Source organism: Eleginops maclovinus, chromosome 22 (assembly GCF_036324505.1).
Source record: "Eleginops maclovinus isolate JMC-PN-2008 ecotype Puerto Natales chromosome 22, JC_Emac_rtc_rv5, whole genome shotgun sequence".
Classification (NCBI taxonomy): Eukaryota; Metazoa; Chordata; class Actinopteri; order Perciformes; family Eleginopidae; genus Eleginops; species Eleginops maclovinus.
Genome location: NC_086370.1, coordinates 14469587 through 14488939, shown reverse-complemented (window position 1 = coordinate 14488939; position 19353 = coordinate 14469587). Strand labels below are relative to the sequence as shown.

Genomic DNA, 19353 nt, shown 5'->3' with positions numbered 1-19353 from the left:
AAAAAACAAATTGTGCCAGTTTTTAGAGCCTTTAATCCGGGTAATGTGTCTTAATCATTGACAAAAAAATATCAATTAAATTTAAAACTGTAAGTAGCGTAATATCATAATAAATCTTATATTACTCATTTTTATCGTTATTAACTGAAATCGTTTGGCTCAATGTTTGTACATTGTTAAACCTAATTTTTTTTAACAGAGGCTAAAATGAAAAATAAAATATTCGTAAAAAGAGTCCTTGTTTTCGTCTAAATCTCCCCCTATTAACTATGAAAACAAACGAATCGAAATGTACCGCAGCCCGTCGTCCCTCGTCTGTTGACGTCATCCTGCGTCATAAACCTGCGACTGTGTCAGTCAGTTAACGGGCGAAGGGCATTAGTGGTACATAAATCGTGAAAGTATCCACGGTTCATTCGTCACACCAGAGCCTGTTTGTTTTCACCTGAAACATTGAACCACCAGCTTCTCAGGACCACCCGGCCTTCACAGTAACACCACTTTCTAACAGCCAGGATCATCCCGAGAGGGGAGAGACATTCGTTGAAGAGATTTCATCGGACAGAGCCTCCACTTCTTCTGTGTTTAGTGCCTCTAACAGTCTCGATCATCTTGTGAGTATCTTAATATTATGGCATAACCCTAAAAGCTTGTTATATCCCATCCCATCCCAACCTAAAGTACATACAAAATCTGAGACTGTGGTGTGCTGATATAGGTATTTTCCGGGACGGTGTTACATTCCCATACTCACATGTGAGTCACAGTAATTTCTCGTTTGTACAGCTATGGATTTGGCAGATTCCTGAGCAGGAAGGATGACATCAGAGGCTGTTGTCTCCACATCTCCTGCTATAAGCAGTGGCACCCCTGCCAAGTGGGACTACCACATTCTTCGGTCCTTGGTAGCTGGAGGTAGGATCTGATATATGAGTTTATATTATGATTTTCAAGTCGATTTCCACATGATTTACATATTGTAGAACTCTGGAGACAGCTTGCAGCCTTCTGTTTTCTACAAAAGTGTATTGAAATAAGGCAATGTGCTGGTATATAGGATTGTATCCATATAAAATAATGTATTGGTTTTAGCTATTTGAAGTCTGGAGAGAATTTCAAATGGGAAATTGAGACAGGAGGGATTCCATCTCCTCATATATCTGTTTGTTGTAAATATCCTACAGTGCTAGCTATTTGCTGCACACATTTAACGCCTTAATTAGTACATTTCTGTGTTTGACCTTGAAAAACTGATACTAGCAGATAAAAGAGAATGTGAGCACAGGCTCAATAAAGATCGATAAAAGATAGTCATCAGGGTCCTGTCAGCCAAACAGGCTCCTTGCTGCTGCTGGGCGCTGCAGGCACATGTGCCCTTATCTACAGGAGTTACTTGACTCTCTCCTGCTTTCTTTTGTGACGCATAAACTGCACAGCCACCCTACGGACTTTGAACATACTGCACTTAGATGGGTTGCTTAAAACCTTCAAGATTCAGTTGATCATACATTTTACAAATACACAAGCTGGTTTTTCACATACGTTTAGCTTATACAGTAAGTTCTGTTTTCTACATTGTGCAGCTATTATAGAAAAGGCAGGTTTGTTTTTGTGTTGTTGTTTTGTGGCTCTTCATCTATTTGATCTTGCAACAGATCATCTTTCAGTTGCACTAAATGGTTTACTGCTTCTTCTCTTCTGTTTCACGACCAACGCTACTGTTCAACAGTCCACCTATCTATACATGATTGACCTATTTCATTGCCATGTCAGGCATTCAAGATTCATTAAAAACATTTAAACTATTCTTCCATTTTAGTAGAAAAGTTGCATAATACTGTTCTTGTTATGTTTATCTGCTTTTGTTTAGGTGTGGCAGGATGCTGTGCCAAGTGTACCATAGCTCCTATGGACAGGATCAAGATTCTCCTTCAAGCCCAGAACCCCCATTACAGACACCTTGGTAAAAACAACAGCAGCCAAACATGAAAAGCCAATAAGAGTTTATTTTCACAACTCTGTGCCACACGAGTGAAACTTCTGACCTTTCTTTGCAGGAGTGTTTGCAATTGTGAAAGCCTTGCCAAAGAAAGAAGGCTACTTAGGCTTCTACAAGGGTAATGGGGCAATGATGGTCCGCATATTTCCCTATGGAGCCATCCAGTTTGTGGCCTTTGAAACATATAAAGAGGTATAGTACATGCTTTATTTTGGAATAACACTTTCAAAGAGCAGTTTCATAAAAATATACTGGAAAGTAGTAAAACCAATGGTAGCCGTTGTCTAGGGAAGTGTGATATGCTTTAATATTATTCATTTTGTATATTTCTTTGCTAAAGTTATGTTGCTGTGCATTGTTTTTTTATTTTTGGTAAAAGCTATGATTCCTGGCATTACAGCTGCTAGGTAAACTGGTCGGGATCTCTGAACACATACACTCCCTCATTGCAGGAGCTATGGCAGGTAATTCCTCTTTCTCACTGATAAGACGTGCCTTTTATGTGAGTTTCAGTTGGATAGTATGCACTGAATTGTAGTTTCCCTCTTCTGTTACTGTATTGATCATAGGCATTGTTTTTTTGCTCTTCTTGAATCTTAGACTATGTTTACATTTGTCACCTCAGTACCAACTTCTCATGTTGTAACAGATACTGCATCAACTTAATCCCAGTTTCTTCTGTTTTGTTGTGCGTTTTCAGGGATGACTGCGGTAATATCCACCTACCCTTTGGACGTTATCAGAGCTAGACTGGCCTTCCAGGTGACAGGAGAGCATCGATACACTGGAATTGCAAATGCCTTCCATACCATCTACTTTAAGGTAGTGTGCTGCTGTTCAACTTCTCAAACAAACAACTAAGCCTTCACAAACATTATAACCTTTCCTTAAAGCTTCAATGGACACGTTTTTTACTTTACTTTTCTCAGTATAAAGCTAATGTTGATTGCAAACTGTCATAGCAATAGAATAATGACAACATCAGCGTTTAGATCTGTTCCCTCTTATGACAGCCTTGCATGTTAACCATTGCACAACCAAGATAGGAAAAGAAGGGTCGTTTGCAAGTTGGTGACATCATTGCGCATTCATTTGTATGAAGCTCAGTGGTTGTGTCTTTTGGAGGTGCAGCAAGGGACAGACTGACTGTGCTGTTGGCAGAATAGCCAGGGACTGTGAATACTCTGAGAAGCATTGGGAATGAATAAAATATAATGAACATTTATATATTGTTGCTTTGTTCACCTGACTGTAAAAATAATAGGTCGCTTAATTGTCCTTGTGGTAGTAGGCTCTGGGGAGATCAGGGAGCAATCAGGATGTTTTTCCAACAAAACAAATATTTTGGAAACACTTAAAGGTGCCATAGAATGGAACACTGTATTTACCTTGGCATAGTTGAATAAGGAGAGTTCGGTTCATTGAACTGACATACCGTGATCCTCAAACACCGTTGTTTCCTCCTTCAGGTGCAAATCATGAATATGCATATCACAGCGGTGAAACGGGCGAATTACAACAATCCCTGTGTGTGACGTCACACAGGGTAGTCCAGTCCCAACATTTGCCCACATCAGCTGCTGGAAACACTAACGCTAACACTTACCACTCCTTAACGTTGCTCTCCAATTTCCGATCAACTGGCTGTTCTACAGTTTCCTCCTCTGATAAAGGCGCAAACATGTACGGTTGGATGCCAACAGCCTCAATGGTTCATCTCTCACAGTTTCACAAACTTCACTTACTTCTGTGGGCTCTGAGGCAGCCATGGATTGCTCCTTGTAAACCAGCCCATCAGAGCAGAGCTCGTCATAATTATTTAAATAAGCCCCCAAATAAGGCAATTCAGCTTGTTTCATTCTAGCACCAAATCATAGGGTTGTAAATGGGCCTGTAAAACCGCATCTGGACATTTTTTGGATAAACCAAAGTTATATACCTTCTTTCTTTCTCTGCAAAGGAAGGGGGCATCTTGGGCTTCTACAAGGGACTCACTCCAACACTTATTGGAATGGCTCCTTATGCAGGTGATTAATAAAATGATTTTTGCATTAAAGTCTTTAAAGATGATCTGATATTATCGTAACCAGTGTTCTTTGTGAGATATTAACTTCTTTCTCCCCTTCCCTCTCATCCTCAAGGTTGCTCGTTTTACACCTTCAGCACGCTGAAGAGCATGGGGTTGAAACATTTCCCAGAGATGCTGGGACAGCCCTCCTCAGACAACCCTGATGTCCTCATTCTGAAAACGCACGTTAACATTCTGTGTGGGGGGATTGCCGGTGCCATCGGTCAGACAATATCGTAAGTGCTGTCGGCAGGCAGCCAATGAGCCCTAATCCTGCCAATGTAGTGTGAAGTTTGCTATTACACTATTGTATTGATGTTTCATGTGTCTCCTTCTAAAGGTACCCTTTGGATGTGGCTAGGAGAAGAATGCAGCTAGGAACCGGGCTTCCTGACTCCGAGAAATGTTCGTAAGTATCACCGATGATCTTACTCCCCATATTCTGTTGACAAGTTGTTCTGCACCTTCGACTGGGAGGTTTAAAAAAAAATACGGTTTGAATTTAGGCGTTTTGGACAGTAGATGAGAAGTTCCCACATTTGGTTGAATAATGAAGTATATGCTTACAGCGGAAGAGAAAACAAAAACGGAATAGGGGGCTGTTTCAATTGAACATGTAAAGGCTTAAAACATGGAGGAGTATGATAGCCACTAATCTGTAAAGCTCCAGCAACATCCTGGTAATGACAATACGCTTTAGTAAGCTCATTAAAAAAAAAATCAGAGCCCAAACCCATACACCCAGTAGATTTCTCTCTAATGTTTTTTTTAAATGATCTCTTGCCTCAACAGATCTCTGAGAAAAACGCTGACGTATGTGTACAAAGAGTTTGGCATCAAGAAGGGATTGTACCGAGGCCTTTCTCTCAACTACATCCGCTGCATCCCATCCCAGGCAGTGGCCTTCACCACCTATGAGTACATGAAGCAGGTCCTCCACCTGAACTAGTCACTGGTTCTATCCATCATGAGTCTGCACTCGGGCCTGTACACTTTGGGACCTTAAACAGATCAACCTTGATGCTTGCAACAGAAAGTGATCTGAAGCTAACTCGATACGTCTTAAATCGCCTTTTCCTCGAGTCCACTAAAGGCACCAGGAGAGTCAGCTCACACTGAAAAAGGAAACAGGATATCAGACAGTAAGCCACTCATCATCTGTCCCATTCAGTTCCTTTTTACTTCCTGGTTTTGTACAGTCGCCCACTTCTTAAGAGAAGATTTACTCAAACATACGACATGTGGTTTGAATTTCTCTCCCTCATCAGTGTCTCCATGGATACAGATGGTCAGCGGCTCGGGGCGATGGTGTGCTTTTTAGCGATGTTGTTGGCAACACCAAAACAACACTCTGATTGTTTAGAAGCCCCTCATTCACACAGATGTCTTCTGACTTGATTTTAAGATGTACATCAGCCTAAAATGATCCCGTTTTCAGTTTCTCTCTAGTTGTTCTCCTTTTTACCGACATGATAATGAAATTGTTGCCTGAAAATGTGGCTTGAGTTTGAGAATATTCTCATGATTTACAGTGTGTGCTTTTTCAAAGTTGTGCATGTTTTAGATGTATAGGGCAGCTTTGAGGTGCATTAACTCAAGGATAGGTTGTTGTTTCCTCAAATCTAAAATCAATATAATCAATGCAGTGACAAAGCTGGCACTTTATTTCAGTTCACGATAACTTAACATTGTATTGCCAAACCTGGAATAGAGCAGGTAATGTCTGTACTCTTATCTTTGCTTTGTTTTTATGTTGGTTAATATGCACTCAGATTTTTAATTTTGGAGCTCTGATGATATTTAATTATTCTGTTTCCTCAGCTGCAATCAGAAAGATATTCTGAATTCAAGAGGTCAGCATTTGACATGAAATGGATGTAAGAGGGACGTGATGGGACTCAGGAGAAATGTGCACCTCATTACTGTAGCTTTTCTTCATTTATTTATTGGTTCAGATACACACAGCCACTGGGTGGCAGTATTCATTATGAATGTTATTGTTTACCATCACAGCTGGACACAATATTCTATAAATTCACAAAAGACAAGTCAGGGTAGATTTTTTCTCTAGTTGTCAGATAATAAGTTAAATATGTGCACTGTTTTCAACCAAAATGTTGCATGAGCCATTGTCTCTGCATTTAAGAAAGACATTTATCAATGATGAACTGGACCATAACGCTCAACCTTAAAGTCACCACAGATGTTTACATGCGTCTTTTCAGTCAAACTCCCCTTTTCAGCCAAACTCCCCTTTTCAGCCAAACTCCCCTTTTCAGCCTCTTTTCTTTGTCTGCATTTAATATCTTTCTTCACCAGATTGATTCATGTGTTTCCTAAGAGTTTTAAACCAAGTATATGAATGGGGGGAAATTGCAGAGAGCCAACAGTGTGCAACCTTTATTGCGTGGTAAAATGAAATGTCACAGTTTGCATGTGTCCCCTATACACTTTTCAGTTCATTTAAATTGAATAACTGCCAGAGGGGCTGCAAACTAGCAAATATATATTTTTAGAAATGCAAAAAAAAAGATTTGTGAAAAATATTTTGTATCATTTCACAGCACAGCCTCTAATTACAAGTTGATTAACATTCAACCCCCACACCCATCCTCCAACATACTGTGTCGTCTGTCGATTGTAGTAAATAAAAAGAGTAGGAGAGCAACCTGATTTGGCTTTAGAGTACATTCACACAAATGAGAAGTTCCAGCCACTATTTCTAGAACAAAATGTAGTAGTCCGTAACACTTCTGCTTATTGTGATGCCACTCATCTTCAGTGCGGTTGTGCTTTCATGTATTTCTCCTTTGGTTTCCTATTTGGTGTCGAATACATGATCCTACTCTGTTATTGCAGTTTTTTAAGTATCCCATCAACAATTTCAGCAACACATGATTAAGGCAAGACATTTGGATACATAAATGTATGTAAAACTACACTGTACAACTTTATTAAGCTATATGTGATGTGACTGAAAGATTAAGCCTAGTTTTCAGAAGGATTGAACAAATGAAAATGCCATTTTTATGTTTGTCAGTTTTATTTTCTCTATTTGTACATGTTCAGTTTTGCCTTTTAAGCAGTGTCTGAATTACATTACATGCCATCTTGAAACAGTACGCCTTCTTGCGTTTTTATTTGTGATGCTGAACATGTGAATGATATACGGTCAAGCTGGCAAACCATTTTTATAAGAGGCAGACTCTGATCAGTTTCATTCCTTTTAAGAGATGTATTTCTTAATGTTGCTTGTGAAGTAGGTTCATATTAATTCTATTTCCCACTTACTGAGTGTGACACACAGACCCCTGTCAACGTTTATTTTACAGTTCCACCTATAAAACCACAGAGGGACTATGATTTGCATTTACTTCACTGAAACTGGAATACACTGCCAGTGGTTGTCCAGAGTCACATACTGATTTGACTGGTAAATATGATGTGTAAAAGATGTGTACGTTTACATGTCCCTTTCATATCATCAGCAACACCGTTTCACTGCCCTCTCTTATATCTGTTATACAGGAATTTCAGTAAGTCCTGTTGTTTGCAAATAAGGACAATGAATTTGGTATCCTCTCCCTGGTACAAGACACCTTTCCCTGCACCAACATCCAATTCAGTACTCCACAAATCCCCGCTGATAACACATCTAGGAAGGTCAGTCGTATTTTATTCTGACATCATTTTATAGTATGCAGGTGGAGATCCGTTTTCTGCACCTCCCATCTTCTGCCTGATTACACACTTGTTCTTGTTTGTGAAAGAGGTATGGGGCGAAGAGAGAAGTGAACACCAGTGACAGTTTTGAACAAGGAGAAGCTTGCAAACCTCAGGGCCTTTTGTTAAAGTGCTCTTGGCAGATTTCTTGGTCTCCAGAGAGCGTTTGGATCTGAGTGACCGCCATGCCTTCCTACACGGTGACTGTTTCCACAGGCAGCCAGTGGTTCGCAGGGACAGATGATTATATCTACATTACACTGGTGGGCACGGACAGATGCAGCGAGAGAACGCTGCTGGACAAACCTTTGTACAATGACTTTGAGAGGGGGGCGGTAAGTGATGTTACAGCAGAGCATTTATTTTCAATTCTGATGAACGGTGGGCATTAGTAACTGCACACAGACAAACACTGGGTCACCTTGTTTGCATGTCGACCTAAAAGAGGAAGAAGTGACAGGAAGGTAAATTGATTTTTCTCTGTTAGAAGGGGAAATGAAATGCAAAGAAAAAAATGTTTGCTGCTAGGAGCATGAAGCAGTTTTATTATGAAATATAAGCAAACGTTTTTCATTTTTGTATCTTTTAAAAACAACTTTGTTGTGCTTGAAAATAAACAATTAGAGGTTTATTTTTTATTTTTTTTACTTAAATGTATTCTTAACTAGTTAATCTGCTCCCTTCAGTTTATTCTCTATAGAGTCCAGGTGTTTGTAGCTACTCCAACCCATAAAGCACATAAAGTAAAGTTGATGATATGACTTCACATTGTGTTTAACAAAATAAATACAAGAAAGATATAAAAAAATATATTGGAAAACGAATAAATAATATAGAAATGTAAAAACATAAATGCCTTTACTGAGCAATGTTTGCATGTACATACAGTATGATGAGGTATAGAAATATTATTTAGCACCCACTCAACACGCTTCAAGCTGTTTGTTTTTTTTCAATCTAAAACGATTTCATCATTAAAATAAGGTTGGCAGGTTTTAACTAACCTGCAAACTTGCAATTTAAGGCTTAAAAAAGTCATTTTATCAAGCTCAATATTTTTTATTACAATATATTATTAAAATGACCAAAGAATGAAGACAAATGAAACCCTCTATGTGACATGAATGTTTTCATATATGTCTTGACATGCAAAACATGTTTCACCTCTTCCCTCTATCAAACAACACTTACTGACGACACTCTTATAATGCACACCGGATTCACACCGAATCCATTGCAGGTGGACTCCTATGAAGTGAGGGTGGAGGAGAACTTGGGAGAGATTGTGCTAGTGAAGATTGAGAAGAAAAAGTACTGGGTGCAGGATGACTGGTACTGCAAGTACATCACAGTCAAGACCCCCAGTGGAGACTATCTGGAGTTCCCCTGCTTCCGCTGGCTGGTGGATGACAAGGAGGTGGTGCTGCGGGATGGAAGAGGTACATGAGTTCATTTATTTGGTTCTCCAGACTGCCGGCCTCCTCCAGTCATCAGTCTGCAGTGCAAACTCTATTATTGTTCCATTGCTCACTTTGTCTTGTGTCTGTTGCAGCACATCTGCCTCAGGATGATAAGACCAGCCTGGTGAAGCAGCACAGACAGAAAGAGCTGGAAAGGAGAAGAAAGACCTACAGGCCAGTTCACATACATTTTGTGGTTTCATGTTAAGGGAGGCAGAGGCTAGTCACTAACATCTCTACTGTCCTTACAGGTGGAAGGAGTGGCAGCCAGGCTTTCCTATGAGCATAGATGCTAACAGACACAAGGATTTGCCACGGGACATCCAGTTTGACACTGAGAAGGGAGTGGACTTTGTCCTGAACTACAGTAAGGCGTAAGTGCTCCCTCTGACAGCCTGCTGTAGAACACAGGTTTACAGTAGTTGTGAGAACAGCTGATGCCCCCTCAGTACAGAGAGGCTTTAACCTCTGAGGTGTGTTTCAATGCAAAGCTTTCACGATGCCCTGTGTCATATGTTGATCTCCAGTCTGATAACCTGCTTGTATTTTCTGTACCCAGGATTTCCTGGAAATAAACACAGGCTTCATTGTGTTTTATCTCCAGGGACATTTGCATTTTGCTTTCATGCAGGCTGGAGAGTTGAGCATAAACACAATAACACAAGACAGAAACCAAACACACCTGTTTGAATCCTGCATTAGTTCTGATAAAAGTTGCATCAATGACAAAGCTTTGAAGCAGAGGATAATAGGTGGAAAATGAGTCACACAATTTGGCATAGTGAGCTTCAAATGTGTTGACAGAAAGGCTGCAGCTTTGTGACAGAAATAATGGATTTAAATGTGCTTTCACTGCTACTACTGGCAGGAAAAAAACAAAAAACAAAGTCAGTATGGCATGTCATTTTCTTTTCGAGAAATAGTTGCAGTATTTAGTTACATATTACAAACATTACCTTGTAATTGCATACTTTTTTTGCATCTTATGATGATGATGATGATGATGATGATGACCATAACAATTGTTACAGAATAGAGAACCTGTTTGTGAACCAGTTCATGCACATGTTCCAGTCATCTTGGAGTGACTTTGCTGACTTTGAGAAGATCTTTGTGAGAATCAAAAACACAATCTCAGGTCAGCCTCACATATATTATGTTATGTTATGTTATGTTATGTTATGTTATGTTATGTTATGTTATGTTATGTTATGTTATGTTATGTTATGTTATGTTATGTTATGTTATGTTATGTTATGTTATGTTATGTTATATTATATTATATAATGTTTTTTATTATCCAGAATATGTGATGAAACACTGGAAGGAGGACTTCATGTTTGGATACCAATTTCTGAACGGCTGCAACCCCGTAGTAATCCAAAAGTGCACCAAAATTCCGGACAAGTTTCCGGTCACTGATGAGATGGTTTCTGTGAGCCTGGAGAGGGAGATGACTCTGGAGCAGGAAATAGAGGTAGACTTGTGTTTGTTTCTGAGTACATTTAGAAGTTTAAACCTCTCACTGTCAAACAATGTGAATCCATGTTCTGAATCCAGGCAGGAAACATCTACATAGTAGACTACGAGTTGTTGGACGGCATCACTGCTAACTGCACTGACCCGTGCACTCTGCAGTACCTGGCTGCTCCCATTTGTCTGCTTTACAAGAACGCTCAGAAGAAGATCATGCCCATAGCCATACAGGTAATGTTGAGCATGTGTGTTCCTCAAATGTATGAAAAATATAAAACTGTAACCGGTCCTTGAGATCCATCGACTCACCTCTCACAGCCCGTCGACTTTACACTATGAAGCAGCATTTTGCTCAGGCAACTGAAACAAACTGCAGGAAGGTCCTTTTTATGTGCCTGTGATGTAGCATGGCTTTTTTCAAATGTTTGCTATCCTTGTTTTTCTATTTTTAAATAACTTTTTTCCACTCAGTTTAATTTCCTCCCTCTGCCTTTTATTTTTCCTTATGTATAGCTGGTTACACACTTTGCTATAGACATAAACCTGATACTGCCATTTTCTTACACTACTTCTTACTTGAGGGAAACATTTAATTATAAATCCATTCTTCTCTTTTCCTAGCTCGGGCAGAATCCAGGTAAAGACAACCCGATCTTCCTGCCCACTGACGGTAAGTACGACTGGCTGCTGGCTAAGATCTGGGTCCGCTCGGCTGACTTCCAGTACCACCAGAACATCACGCACCTGCTCAGGACTCACCTGATCACAGAGGTGTTTGCTATTGCCATGTACCGGCAGCTTCCTGCTGTTCACCCTGTGTATAAGGTAAACCTCAGACCCATTAACCCATTTGTCCCAGACCTCCCAACCTATACTTGAAATGATTTAAAATAACTTTTATTTTATTATTTAAATGTTTTACCCTTATTGAAAACATTGGGTGGGATTTTTCAATTCTCTCAAGTATAAATAAAGGCTAATGAATGGATTGTTTTATTGATGTTCTTTCTCTCAGCTGCTTATGCCACACATTCGTTTTACCATCGCTATCAACACCAAGGCCAGAGAGCAGCTCATCTGTGAGTTTGGCATCTTTGACAAGGTGAGTCTGTGGATGTGGACACAAAATATAAAACGAATTCAAACTCAGTCTTTATTTTTATCTGACTTACAGTTCATCTAGTCTGTGTTTTGTTAAAATCCAAAGCTATAACAATTAATGTGCAGGAAATGAAGGAAAAAGTTCCCAACAAATGTACTTCCTATTATTAGAACATTCAGTAATGGGTATTTGACTATATGCATGCAAGAATATAGGAGGACAAAAGCACAACTCCTTAGCTGCAGGAGTAATGAGCTACATTTGTGATAATGACGCTGGATGTTCTCCATCCTCGTGAAGGCGAATGCTACAGGTGGAGGTGGTCACGTCGAGCTGATCACGAAGGCTGTGAAGTCTCTGACCTTCAGGTCTCTGTGCTTCCCCGAAATCATCAAGGCGCGTGGCCTGGACAACGAGGAGGAGCTGCCCACGTACTTCTACAGAGATGACGGCTACAGGGTGTGGGAGGCTACCAAGAGGTGAGGAACAGCACTGATATATATAATTTGTGTGTTTAAGGGAGGGATAACACGCAAACCATAAACAGTGTGGGGTCCTTTTTATTATTGAGTGTAAGAGAGAAGTTTTAGCAATTTCCTCTATATGTGACTGCTGCCCTGTTTCCTTTCTGGCAGCTTTGTGTCTGATGTGGTGCATATTTACTACACCAGCGATGAGACCTTGCAGGAGGATGAAGAAATCCAGGCCTTCATTAAAGATGTGTGCAGCTTCGGGATGCAGGACTTCGATCACTGTGGTGGGTACACATTAAACACGTCCTGTTTGCATAAGTCTTTTTTTAGCAGTCAAAATGCAGCAGTTTTATTTGCGAGGAGAGACAATTGTAGTAGTGTAGGGATTTTTGCAGGACACTGGTATGACAGGTGACAGACAGCACTACAAATTCAGATCTGTTCTGTCACAGATAAAATGTTGAGGGTGAAGACAAGAAGCCACAGCGGTCTGATGGTGTCAATGACTGAACCTCACTGTTGCAATGCCCTTCCTGCATTTCTCCATTACCTGCATTGTGGTAGGATATTTTACAAAGCACCCAAAAAAAGGCTGTTTTTGTAAAGATTGTATCTCTCTTTGTCAATTCTGCATGTGTACAGAGTTTCCCAAGTCACTGAAATCCCGTGCCGAGCTGTCAGAGTACCTGACCGCCATTGTGTTCACCGCTTCATCCCAGCATGCAGCTGTCAACTTTGGACAGGTGAATAATGAGTAGTAGACATTCAATGTCATTATTATTTAAAGTAAGCAAGTTAATTCACTGTCAATGTAAAACACAGGCGTATCATATTATTAGCTCAAATTCAACTTTTCATACATCTTGTATTTCAGTGTGTCGAGATAGGATTTGATGTAGTACAATAGAGCAGTAAAGTCCTTTTACAATTGCCACATTTTCTGTCATGAAAATAGTATTTGACTAATAAGACAAATAAATAGAGAAACAGATAGAGGTATAGCTCAACATCATAAGATTTTAATTAAAATGACATTGTGTGGTCATTTTATATCCAGCAACATAATGTATGTTAAACGTGTGTTCTCTAGTGCCACATTGTGGTCAAAGCAAGTTTAGCAAGAGTATAAGTGTACAGTTGCAACGAATGTTCCTCAAAATACTTCTTTGGTACAGTTTCTGAGTAAATCTACTGCATGCACATACTATCTTTTTAACATTGTGTAGTACGACTGGTGCTCCTGGATCCCCAACGCTCCGTCTACCATGAGAAGGCCCCCGCCCAACAAGAAGGGCATTGCAGATGTGAATTTAATCATCGAGAGCCTTCCTGATCGCGGACGCTCCAGCTGGCACCTGGGGGCCGTCTGGGCCCTCAGTCAGTACCAGGAGTGTGAGGTACTGAAGGGGCACATATTCACTCTTACACACACAGCTCAGCCAAAACAGTTGGATACAAAGTCTCCACTTCTAATTTCCCTCTCCCTATGAGCTTCTTCCCTTGCGTGTGCCTCCTGACCTGGTTCCCCTCTCTCCCTGCAGCTGTACCTGGGCATGTATCCTGATGAGCACTTCATAGAGAAGCCCGTGAAGGAGGCCATGAAGAAGTTCAGGAAGCAGCTGGCAGAGATAAGCCTCTCCATCAAAACCAGGAACGAAGGGAAGAAGCTGCCTTACTACAACATGTCTCCTGACAAAATCCCAAACAGTGTTGCTGTTTGAGGAATAAAATAATATCTCAACCTAATATTTTCGCCAAAAGCACATTGAAGTTCGGATAATACTGAGATGTCCAAGTTAGCATTTAGGAACCTTTTTGTGATCCCGATGAGGGGTTTGATACTTCTTTATATTGAAATGCAAATTGTGCTGACACAAAAAGCCAATTTTAAAACCTCAACTTTGCTGATGAACTCTGATGTTTACATTTGTACCTGCACTTCCTTATTTCTTTCTGCTAATACACAAGTGTTTAAACTTTACATCTGATAATAAGGATGCTACATCAACCTTCTCCCATATTTTGTGACAGTGTCACTTACAGATGCTGTCAACCATCACATTTAAGTTCAGAAAAAAACAACACAAAGCATTAAAAGTAACTTAATTTTTATTTGGTTGTTCTTTTTAATTCTACATACTTTGTTCAATAATGGGAAATTAAACTGAAAACACATCAATATTTCTTTTAAAAAACATAAGTACTTTTACCAAATCCTTTACAGTTACTATTCCAAAGTAAATTCACAGACAAACTTGTGGAATGATATCATAAGACAGGGGAACAGTCATATATGTTCAAGTCCAGTCAGTAGTAAACAAATGTAGATTTATGCAAGTTACACTATTCCCAGACATGACGAGATGTAAGCCATGGTAAATATGGATAAACTTATGCTGAGGAAGTACTTTTCATCCTCAGTCCGTGTGCTGCTCTAAAGGTTTATAAAATGAAGAGAAACGTTTAAGATTTTAGAGACACAAAAAAAGAAAAAGCAGCTCTTAGAAGGTAAGAAGCCCGCTTGTTAAAGTGTCATAAAGTGGCCTCAAAACTTCCGTCCCAGACTTCATGTAAGGAGCCAGCTACTATGAGAAAAAAAAAAAAAAAAGCACAATCTACATCCTTCATTAATCTTCCATCCCAGGGAAACTACATATGCAATGGCGTTAGCAAGAAACGTTCAAATTTGTACTGCATTTAAATGATTATATTCTGCATAATTAAAATAAATTCATCAAGCAATTCGAAAGGGAGATGGAAGAGTAGATTAAGGTGGAGCTTTAAAAAAATTAAATAAAAAAAAAATCTTATAAGTGAAAAACAAAGAGTGACACTAATGTTCTTTCTGGGGAAAAAACCTATAAGTATAAGTTGCATAAAATTACTAATGAATTATTTTTTGAATGAACAAATTGTACTCTGTTTTCTTTTCAAAATAAATACAACACAAAATGAAGAAATAATCATTTCATTCCCAGAGGACAGCCTGGACATTAAACACCATTACATAACTATAGAATAGAATATCAACAAAAGGGTAATTGCACTTTTTATCTGTCTAATTGCACTGAGCCTCGCGGGGACCCAAGTTTAAGAGACGCTTCTCGTTATCAGCTCTTAATTCAACTTAACACACAACAACTCCCTCGGCTCATATTATGTATTTAAAATAATATTAGACTCCAGATTTCAAGTCACTGTGGGGCATATACACAAGTACAGTATGAATTGTTGCAAAAAAACAAAGCGCATGTTTCATTTATTGCTGCTGCTGCTGAGCAGTACTTATCACGTATGTTGTTGGACCATCATCGTTCACAGACAGTATACTGGTATCAAAGACAGTTTTTTAAAAAATGTGTGTGTTGCTGGAATGGCTGTGAGGCTCAACATGAGCCTGGCATCGCTGTGCTCCCAAGTACACAAAAGCTCTTACAATGAGTGTAAGCCCAAAACACATCGCCCATAGAAATCTTCTGCTGCCTAACTCAGACTGCACATACAGCATCTCACCAGCAGGCGGTGCCGCAGCTCACTGAAGAGAGACGATGCACCCTGTATGTAAGGATGAGTGCATGGCATTGCTTTTACTGCAAAAATAAATATCATTGTTTGTTAATGAAACAACCTAATATGTCACACTGATGCAACAATCTTCTTGATGCTGAGATAATGCATTTACAGTATTTAACATGTGCTTCCTTTTAGGAATGAAAAAAATACTTTGGAACAATTTGTCTCATTTGGGTAACATAAGGCCAGATGTGTGACAAACACTCAATAAAAGGGGAGGCAACATGCTGGCTCTCTTGTGATCAAATACTGAAATGGTCACGCCACCGTATGATTGGTCTGGGAAGAAGAAAGACACACATAAACTCGTGCAGGAGTGTCAACATAGCTGGAGGAATTCATTGTAAAGGTGTAGTCATGAAAGCTTATTCTGAGCAGTCACAGTTAGAACTCACAGTTCAGTCAGTTTTTGAATCAAATCAATGTATTTGGGAAAAATAGTTGCACTGTCTGCACATTGGGAGCGATGTGAGGACAGACTGAAAATAGGCAGCTGCAGATTTCTCAGGGCACATCCCGTGACTAAGCAAACAAATGAACATATTAAAAATTGCACATGGAATATCACACTGTAAATATTGTGTCAACCGCATGATAGAAAAACATGAGCGGCCCTGTTTATGCCCGGAGGCTTTCGTTATGTTCCCAAGACATGGAAATTATCTCACAATTTCCTGTGACCAGTAGAAAATGTTGTTTTTCTTTTTATACATTTCTTTTTTATCATTTAAAAAAAAGTTTACATTCTCAAAGCCTTCAGAAAGTTTCGTTGGGGTAAAGAAGTGATGTGGCTGGATTTTCCATGATCTGCATTAGAGCTTTGAGCCTGGCGTTACACATAACTCGTATTGTCTATTTTGACTATAACACTCAATGATTCCATTTTTTAACCCCCAATTCCTTTTTTTACATCCATGGGAGGGTTAAGATACATGTACTGTATATGTGTGTGTGAGGAAATGTTAAATAAAACAGGAGTTTGAATGTGCTATCCCCCATGTACAACATATACATTAAGATTTAATTCATATCAAAGACAGAAAAGACCAGGAAGAAGGGAGGGGATTTGTTTTTGGGAACTAAAAAAAACAAAAGTGCTTCGATGCTTGTTCAGATCAAGGCCTGCTCGGAGCCGACAGACCACAGCGACACAGATGGCAGTAGCTGGAAAGTTCCAGAGATCCGATGCGCGGCGCTACATACTGATCCACGGCAGGTTAGCCCAACACTCAGGGGAGGTAAAAACAAACAATTTAACAAACTCACAAAGAAAACCACGCATCAGATACGTGTAGACCTCATGAGCCATTTGTGAGTCTATTTGTCTCAGTCCTGCTCGCACAGAGGTCTACATGTAAGAATGTGTGTGTGTGTGTGTGTGTGTGTGTGTGTGTGTGTGTGTGTGTGTTTGTTTGTGTGTGTGTAGAGAGAGTTGTATGCTCCAGGCCTTTTTATACATTTACAGAAGTCAGTAAAACCAGTTCAGTCCTGGGAAAGGAGACAGGTGGGAGTGTGGATTTATGGAGGGAGGGATAAAGTCTGAGCGGAGGAATGTAGACAGAAGAAGACAGTTGGGGTCTATCCTTCTCTGTTGATGGAGTTTTGGGAATATAAGATGACCAGAATAGGACTGGAGGTCAGTCTGGGGTCAGAAGAAAGGGAGTGTGTGGTCGTTCCTCAGTCACCGAGCAATTCTACGATGCTGCTCTTCACTGTGGGCCTGTTTGTGTGTGTGGTACGTGTAGGAGTGGTCAGACGTGGAGCACCTCCATACTGTAGTCTTCTGTCTCTGTGTACTGGGAGGAGTTTGTGTCCGACTGGGTTGGAGCCAGAGCCTCCTTGCTCTCCAGACTGGGCTCCATGAGAGGCGGCTTCTCCAGCACCAGCTTTTTACACGTGTCGGGACGGTTCTGCACGTATATGACCCGGTTGTACGCCTTGAGTCTCCTCCATAGATGGATGTAGACTTTGCACTGGACGTACATGAACACCAGTCCGCCCGTGAAGCCGATGGCCACCACCACCAGCTTGGTCCAGAAAGGCCATTCTAGGATCCCTGAGAAACAGAAGGCACACAAAAAGAAACATGGGTGCCTTTCAAACAATGACTGGAAACAAATACAGCAAAATACGTGAACACCACTCGGGAAATAATTGTGTTTGAGTATTATTTTGCATCAATGTCATAACGTTTCCTCATTTTTAAGATATTCATTTGAATAAATAATATGTGTTTCTTGTTCTATCTAACCGCGAAGCTTGCAGTGTTTTTATAGTGTTTTTTCCACTTTTCATTTCAAGCCATCATTTGTTTCTTTTTGTTCTAGCTGATCATTTTACAGACGCACGCTGTTAAGAGAGCAAGTTCATTTTCACACTGTATAGCGGTGTGAATAAAAACTATATTTTCCTGTCATCTCTCCAATGCTGCTGTCTAATTAAGTCATAAAATGCCCCCAAAATAATCACACACAACAAAAGGAAATAAATGATTGGTTGGAAAGAGAGAACAACACCACTATAAAACTGCAGCAATACCGCAGGCTTTTAAGATGAGCGATTTGAAGTATATTTGCCAAACCGTGCAAAATAAATCGATATGGTCCCTGAGACAGTTGCCGCTTTTCTGCAAATTGCAAAACCCTTCAAACATAAGGCTCTATGTAAGAGGTAAAACACTGGCAATTAAGGGAAGTGTGACCATTTGTAAAAGGCTGCAGCACTGGTAGGCAGAAAGGGGGATCTTCAAAAATAAGAACAAAAAGGAGACAACAAAAAAAGGTCTTCTTTGAAATACACCGCTAATCTGCAAGGGTTCCGACTTTTCGCTTATATTTCAGCTTGCTAGGAGAATATGAATGAAGGTAAGGTTCACAATTCAATTACTAAATCCTACTTATTCATGATAGTATTTAGTACATCACAGAAGATCACAGCGTGTTGCTGTTCTCTGTTTACATTAGATTTGAACATTCAGTGACATGTGCGAAAATAACCGGTCATTAAGGGTGAAGAAGTATTATATATATACAGTACATATATCCTGAACTTAAGGCAGACAGAGGAAGGAAGGGGGTGAAAAGTGCAGTTTGAAATGAACTGGACAAAAAGGCTGACGAGGGAAAACACAATTTGAAAGTTAAAAGGCCAAAGTTGAAATGTTTACCTGGGATTTTTCCGGCTGCATGAGTAAAGAAAGTGTAAGTATCATGTATTACCAAACACACAAACAGATTGATAGAAATACGCTAAATTGAAATTAAAGTCACATTATACAGTTGGATGTTATTCATCATGCAATCATAAACATCAGCTCTGCCTCACAAATCAAAGGATACAACGGAATACATTTCAGATCTGCTTGTGTCTTTGCAATCAGACCGAGACAGAAACACCACGTGGCTCTGTGTGACTTGGCAGACGACGGACTGGACTGGTGAGGAGCTCATTGGCATCACCATGGTGATTGAACCTGACAG

General features: G+C 39.9%; 4 protein-coding genes across 9 annotated transcripts in view; 2 read left to right on the top strand and 2 right to left on the bottom strand.

Moving 5' to 3' along the window:
• Positions 1–328, bottom strand: part of tet1 (tet methylcytosine dioxygenase 1) — a 28063-nt gene extending 27735 nt beyond the window's left edge. The window contains exon 1 of the mRNA XM_063874332.1: positions 296–328. The gene's annotated coding sequence lies outside the window, so the exon portion shown is untranslated. The remainder of the gene's footprint in view (positions 1–295) is intronic.
• slc25a16 (solute carrier family 25 member 16) lies at positions 101–7189 on the top strand. The gene is made up of 10 exons (XM_063874337.1): positions 101–614; positions 787–915; positions 1871–1963; positions 2058–2191; positions 2400–2463; positions 2700–2821; positions 3960–4026; positions 4141–4303; positions 4408–4476; positions 4860–7189. The coding sequence occupies exons 2-10, from the start codon at positions 819–821 to the stop codon at positions 5014–5016; spliced, it is 966 nt and encodes a 321-aa protein (XP_063730407.1). The 5' UTR covers positions 101–614; positions 787–818; the 3' UTR covers positions 5017–7189.
• alox5a (arachidonate 5-lipoxygenase a) lies at positions 5067–14413 on the top strand. The gene is made up of 16 exons (XM_063874336.1): positions 5067–5209; positions 7400–7500; positions 7596–8125; positions 9031–9229; positions 9343–9424; positions 9502–9624; positions 10282–10388; positions 10555–10727; positions 10811–10957; positions 11348–11551; positions 11742–11828; positions 12129–12307; positions 12464–12585; positions 12944–13044; positions 13528–13698; positions 13843–14413. Exons 3-16 carry the CDS (start codon positions 7976–7978, stop codon positions 14020–14022), a joined length of 2025 nt encoding a protein of 674 aa, XP_063730406.1. The 5' UTR covers positions 5067–5209; positions 7400–7500; positions 7596–7975; the 3' UTR covers positions 14023–14413.
• The window catches only part of LOC134858450 (E3 ubiquitin-protein ligase MARCHF8-like), a 69864-nt gene continuing 64903 nt past the window's right edge, over positions 14393–19353 (bottom strand). For 4 of the 6 annotated variants that reach the window (XM_063874339.1, XM_063874338.1, XM_063874340.1 and 1 more), the window contains 2 exons: positions 19041–19055; positions 14393–17930 (listed from right to left, as the gene is read on the bottom strand). In XM_063874339.1, coding sequence (XP_063730409.1) covers positions 17626–17930; positions 19041–19055 — 320 coding nt within the window. In that variant the 3' untranslated portion in view covers positions 14393–17625. The remainder of the gene's footprint in view (positions 17931–19040; positions 19056–19353) is intronic. The other 2 variants (XM_063874341.1, XM_063874343.1) reach the window with 1 other exon arrangement.